Here is a 7,049-nt window from a genome sequence, read left to right on the forward strand (position 1 = left end):
TCATCGAGCCTTTCGAGCCGATATGCACCTGGTTCGGAATCTCGTTGTTTACGCAGTATGTAGTCTCCAACATTGAAGCTGCAGTTTCATCCGTGTTTTCCCCAACTGGGGTTCTACACGCATTAGCCTGCTTAGCGTCCATTACGCCACGAGGTGAGTGAGTTTCCCATTTCTGACAAATGTTTCGACGACGTCCTTCAAGGATACGCATTCCTCCGTGGTGTGGCCTTTTGTCTTGTGGAAGTCACAGGATTTGCTTTGATCAGCGTTTAGACGCTGTCGGATTATTGGAGCCTCTGGCTATGGGAGCCTCTCGGTGGCAAATATCTCGGTGACGCTTTTGGTGAGTGGCGTCCATCTGGAGTTCCGGTTCGACGACAGCATGTTATCCTTTCCGCCTAACCGAGGGTGCGAGCCGGATGAGGTGTCAAAGTTTACCCTTGACTGCCAAATACCAAGCTTCCTCCTTTTGTTTTGTCGGGCGGTAAGGACGTTGTTTTCTCTAGTTTTTTGAGTGTAGAGGTTTGTGCTCTGGGGAAGATCTCTACCCAGTTGCTTTTCCATTTCCGCGAAGCGTTTAGCTACTGTCATGATGGCATCCCATGTGGATGGCATGCCGTCTTTACCCGTCAATGTGCGGATAAGCTCTGGGTATTCGGCGCCTTGGATGAAAGCTGCGCGAACAAGATCTTCGCTTATAGTGCCCAGACTCAGCTTCTTTGAGTTGAAGCGAGTGATGAAGTCTAGCAAAGATTCATCTTCCTCTCGGATGCAGTTGATGATCGTCCATTGCTCTTCGGTATACTCTTTGTTGACTGAAGTGTTGGCTGAACTTCTGCTGGAAGTCTGCCTAATCGTAGATGTGGTGGACCGGTAGACGGTCAAACCACGCTCTGGCTGCCACAACAAGCGTCATTTGGAACATGTAACACCACGTGGGTTCCGTCCAATTGCTAACGGTTTCCCCCGCTATGAATCTGTTCAAATGATCGTCTGGGTCAGATATACCATCATATGTGCCTATGTTGGACATTTGTTTGACACTTTTCGGGGCAATTGCTTCCGCAATGTCCCTTGCAAATTTGGACGTTCCCGCATTTGCAACAGTTGGTCTGAAGGTTTTAAGGAAGTCACGTGGGTTTCCACCCACGTTTTTTGGTTTAAAGGTTTCTCCAAAATTTCTTCTGTGGAAATCTGCTTGTTTACGCTTCCCTTTCGCCCTATGGCGCGGGTTTGCGTCCCTGTCAGATTCTTCCCAATCTTCATCATACTCGCACTCATTACTCATGTTGAGCTGTTGTCGAGTGCTTCCGAATTCGTCAGCCTATTGGAGTGAACGTAAGCGTTCATCCAACTCAGCTTGGAATTCCTTCTGACGTGCTTCCGCCCACGCTTTAACTTGATCAAGTGTTTGGCGGGGGAGCCTCGTCTGTTGTCTCTCCAACTGGGTATCGGTGAATCCCAGTGAAGGATTGTTTACTGCACTTGCCCCGGCTTGGGTAAGCGGGGTAGTGTTCGTAAAAATTGTGTACTCGCCGGTGTTCACCCCAGTAGCTGGGGTTGTGGTTACCGGAGTTTCCTGGTCACTCGTTGGCCTTGGCATCGGAGTAACCTTAACCATCTTTCCAGAGGTTTTGAAAAAACTGAAAAAGAATTAGTTCTAGCTTTTATGCACGGATGGCGCCAATGAAGAAACACTAAGTGACCCCGGCAGATTACGGATAATCTTAGGGTTAAGTAGATGTTTCCCACGAGGGTCAGGTCCGGCAAAGATGGTTATTCTTCTGATGACCTGCAAAACAGACACCGTGAGCTCGTCACTGAGAAGGGGGGGTACCTCCTTGTGACCACCCTCCGGCGTGAGAATCAGACTAGATTGCTCTGAATATAAGTGTATATTAAGAGAAATAGCTAGATAAGATAATATCAGATAATATATGATAGTATATGATAATGATACCGTTCCAAGGTGTTGGAGTATTTATAGCCGAAGGTAGGTTTCCAAGCAGGTACAGCCAGCTGTATAATATTCCTTTTCCACCAACTACAGGCTACGCACATGCCACGATGGGAGTTGGTGAGTAGGCAGCGGCTGATAGTGACATGGCCGGCTGTGTACTATTCCTTTTTCACCAACCATGGGCTGTGTACGTGCCACGATGGAAGTTGGTGGGTAGGCAGCGGCTGATAGTGACATTTTGTACTAGAGCGTGCTCCTCCTCGTACTGTTGTCGGTGAGCTGTCACCCTGTGATTGGTTCATGGGCTGCTTTAGTCAGATCTTGTCTATTTTGTCCATACCTTGGCAGGTATAGTACAAAAGATCTTCCAGAAGCGTACGGACTGGCTCATTTGGGCGGGAGTATTCCCGCCTTGCTCATTCCTTCTTCAGGTGACATTACTGAATTATTAAGAGTTAGTGCCTTGTGCGTGTAGCCTTACTATTAGTGCGGGTAGCCTTCCCTGATGGCTTGTATCCGCAGCTGCGGGAACAGGCGGGGTACTTTACCATTGGGAGGCTTTTTCTGCGGGAACAGCTGGCGTACTACGCGTAAGGTCTTCATCTCTCTGAGCATGGTGGGTCCTGCGGAACCAGTTGGTCTTCGCGCAGACGTCCCTCTTCAAGGTGAGTCTTGCGGGTCCAACTGGGCTCTGCTGGGACCTACCTTTTCAGTATGCACAGCAAACTTTGAAATCGTATATATGTGATAATTGGAGGTATTTTAACTGAAACTATTTTTTTTATATATATCATTAAACATATTCTTTAATTAAATCATATGTAATAATTAAACGTAACGATATAACACACACACATATATGGTTTGGGTTAAATACAAATGGAATTAACGTGCTAATTGTGAGAATCAAGTAGAGTAATTATATATACAAGTAGAGTAATTGTCTAATTACATCATAGGGTAATTACATAATTACTCTACTTGTATATATAATTACTTTCTATGATGCAATTACATAATTACTCTATTTGTATATATAATTACTTTTCTTGATTATCACAATTAGTACGTTAATTTCATTTACACGTTAACTTTCCTCTGTATATATATGTATGATATTTTGATTTTTATTTGGATGTATAATTTTATGATGCTATAAGAGTATATATGAATTTCTCCATATTATTTTACCAAAAGAAAAGCTTTAAAAAGACTTGTTAACATTTTTGATTGATGGTAGATAAAGTACACGTGAAACGGGAAGGTAAATGAAGGTTAAATATATGGAATATTTAATAATCATTTTATTAGATTATCAAGTTATCTCAATCACATGTCGTCACTTTTTTTTTCTATATATTGAAAGGGTCTCTATGCTCACATAATGTAAACTACTCATATTGTCTCACAAGTATAAAGAGATTGTAGAAAAAACTGAAGAGATGGCATTGCTAAATGGTGAGCTATCTAAAGAGCTACTTGACTCTCAAGCTCACATATGGAACCATATTTTCAGCTTTATAAAGTCCATGTCACTTAAATGTGCAATTCAGCTACAAATACCTGATATCATCGCCCGCCACGGTTCACCAATGCGGCTTTCCGAGTTAGTCGAAGCGCTCCCCATAAAACGGGAGAGAACTCATTGTGTCTATAGGCTTATGCGCATCCTTGTTTACTCTGGTTTCTTTGTGAAACAAAGTGTATCCACCACACATGGATGCAATAATGAAGAGGGAGGAGAAGGCTATATGCTCGCACCTGCTTCTCGATTTCTTCTAAAAGAAGAGCCATTAACCATCAGACCCTTTTTACTAGCCATGTTGGATCCAATGCTCATGGACCCATGGCAACACTTGAGCACATGGTTCCAAAATGATGATGTCAACCCCTTTCACACAACCAATGGCAGGATGTTTTGGGATCTTGCAGGCCAAGATCCGAAGTTTAATCAGTTCTTCAATGAAGGCATGGCTAGTGATGCAAAGCTCATTACAAGTATCGTTCTTGAACATTATCAAGGTGTTTTCGAAGGGTTAGATTCCATAGTGGATGTTGGAGGTGGTATTGGGACACTTGCTGAAGCCATTGCCAAAGCTTTCCCCAATATTATGTGCATTAATTTTGATCTTCCTCACGTAGTTGATGGTTTGGTTGGAAGTAAAAACTTGAGTTATGTTGGTGGAGACATGTTTGAAGCCATTCCTAAAGCTCATGCAGTTCTGCTTAAGGTATTCTTAATATTTAGCCCTTTCCCTTTTTCGATGAATCATATATTGGTTTCTTTCCCACAATTTATTTCGATCTATTAGTTGAAGAATTGCAAGCCCAGTTTCTGTAGGGTATAAAAACCGTACTCTAATTGACTTATTATCATGGAAATATATAGAAGAAATTCAGATTGTGATTTAGGCTGCAAACTTGTGCACAACAACTTTTGATTTATGTTAATTTATGAAAAAAAAAACAGTGGATTTTACATGATTGGAGTGATGAAGAATGCATAAAGATTTTGAAGCAATGCAAAGAAGCCATTCCGAGCAAGGAGAATGGAGGAAAACTAATCATCATAGACATGGTCGTAAAGGCTCAAAAAGGAGAGGATGAATTACTCGAGACTCAACTTTTCTTTGATATGCTTATGATGAATTTGATGACCGGAAGAGAAAGGAGCGAAAAAGAATGGGCAGGACTCTTCCGTGATGCCGGCTTTAGAGATTACAAAATAAGTCCGGTTTTAGGGTTAAGATCTCTCATTGAGGTCTATCCCTAGTTAAGTTTGCATGCTTTCTACATAAGAAAATTACTAATAAATGAAGTAAACTTTAAGAGTACTAAAATATGAAACTTCTTAGCATGCATGTCTGGAATGTTTTATGTGGTTCTTAATTTGTATCAATACTATGGCAATAATTTCATGTGGTGATAAATATTTTGTGTAGATAAGAAAAATGAAAAAAAGTGAAGGTAACTGAAAAGTAGGTAAGGGTGGACCGCCCATAAGATGAGGTGCGGTGCCACCCAGTTCTGGCGGGAACACTCAAAGGAAACCCTGACACGGGTGCATACACCGCCTTTTACAAAATTCAAACGGTCATATACTCATGACTATTTCCGACAGTCATCTATTTAAAAGGGAACAATAATTTACTTTATATAAACCTTAACCAATTAACAATTTTCACACATAAATTCATTATCTTTTCTCTCAACAAACCTACACCTAAACATTCGTAAAAAAATTATAGATCCATCAAGAAGAGCTAAAGGTTTGAAAATAAAAATAAAAATAAAATAGAGCCAGTAGTTTCTATAACCCCAACCCGAAAGAATACTATCTCACATAGGGTTTGGTCCGCTTGCAACTCCACCATCCCAATACCAAAACCCAAACGTGCATCTAATTGCCAGTGGCGAAGGTTTACGGGAACCGGGGGTGACCCTGCCAATGCCACTGCCGTTTTCTCGGTTAATAGGGTAAATTTCGTGATTTTTGCCCGAAAAGTTTTATAGGTATTAAGCGCGGTCACCCTAAGGTATTTCTCTAAAAAGCTACCGGTCATCACTGAATTTTTTTATAGCATCCCAGCGTTTGATTTTTCTATAAAACTTTACATTTTTCTAAGCAAATACTAGTCGAATACTAAAAGATTTGTCTATATAAAACTCAAACTTGAAGTAGATTATTTGTAACAATAATAAATGTATTTAAAAAAAAAGCAGGATTGCCATGGGTTAACGCTTGAAAATCATCTACCATTCATTAGTACAGAACACAAAATCACTGTCTCACTGGAGACAACCGACCACCACTAAGCGCACACCATTGTCCGCCACTGTCGGCCACCACCCTGGAGACCACCGGCCACCACACACAGGATAATGCCTTCAACCTTGGAGACAACACACGCCATAACATCGAGTAACCAACCCCTCCTCTTGCATTATCATGAATATTTTAGGTCCTTTGTTGATTAAAAATTTATCTAGTTTTTTTATTATTATTTTTAAGAACAATCATTTGAATGAACGAAGAAAAATTAGATATTTAGATTTCATATTTTTTGGCCGGACCGACCCAAATCGCCCACCTGACAAGAACCGAATAGTCGAACTGAAAATTTTTGGGTCCGTGACTTCGGTCATCGCTGTCACTAAGTCCAAGCTTCGCCACTGCTAATTGCAACTCCACTGATTTGACCTCCGGGATTCGTTCTTTTGGCAAACTCGATGTACGACCTGCATAACCCGCAACACTATCAACAAACCCTCAACAAGTAATACCAACACCCTCAATTCCAATACCCAAACTACAAATACCACTAACAAGAAGAGTCTGGTGAAATTGAGTTTTTTTAAAAAAAATAAGGGCATGATAATCCGGTAAACCAAGAATTCTTTGAGTCACGGGACCCACCCGGGGGCGAAAGCATGGCCCGATGTCAAAGAAGTCTCACTAGTTAGGGTTTGGTGCGCAATATAAGAGGACACAGTTGATGGAAATCAACAAAAGTACGACTCGTTTTGGAGAACCGTCCCTGATCACTTCGCCATTCAACTTGGTTCAGTCGAGCGCACCGTCCTATCAACTATATATTTTTTTTCTTAAATTGTGGTATCCTATCTGCTAAGTTTTCCGCATTATGATCGCCATGACCGGCCTTGAGGGTGTGCGAGCCGCACACCCTCGGCCGAAGCACATTTTTTCTGGGGTCAAAATTTTTTATATATATTTTTATACATATATTTAAAAAGATAATTTTTATGTATATAATTGGATTTTTATCTCCATTTAAAATTACCGGGCCCAATTTTTTTTATTCATAATCCATAGGATAAAATTTAGGTTATTAACTTATATATTTCGTTACTCGTTAGAGCTCATGGGGCTTTTCATTTCGGCTCGACCGAGGTATATAAATTCTCAAAGACGGCCCTAATTAATGATCGCAATTGGGTGTGTGTGACGTTGTTGCTCGTTTCCCTTAACTCTTCCTGGACGGGAGTTGCTAGTTGTTTTTCTTATATTTTTTTTGTTCTCCTTTTTGAAGATGCCGGTTGTGTTTCAGGAAGAATGTCGGGTCAAGAG

General features: G+C 41.1%; 1 protein-coding gene across 1 annotated transcript; it reads left to right on the plus strand.

Annotated features, from left to right (window-relative positions):
* The first annotated feature begins 3,395 nt into the window (after positions 1-3,395).
* Positions 3,396-4,733, plus strand: LOC143594281 (trans-resveratrol di-O-methyltransferase-like). Its single transcript, XM_077073624.1, has 2 exons — positions 3,396-4,191; positions 4,431-4,733. Exons 1-2 carry the CDS (start codon positions 3,403-3,405, stop codon positions 4,731-4,733), a joined length of 1,092 nt encoding a protein of 363 aa, XP_076929739.1. The 5' UTR covers positions 3,396-3,402.
* The last annotated feature ends 2,316 nt before the right edge of the window (positions 4,734-7,049 follow it).

Source organism: Bidens hawaiensis, unplaced genomic scaffold (assembly GCF_021521415.1).
Source record: "Bidens hawaiensis isolate Kalapana, Puna unplaced genomic scaffold, B.hawaiensis_p1.1 tig00043450_1, whole genome shotgun sequence".
In the NCBI taxonomy this organism is placed as follows: Eukaryota; Viridiplantae; Streptophyta; class Magnoliopsida; order Asterales; family Asteraceae; genus Bidens; species Bidens hawaiensis.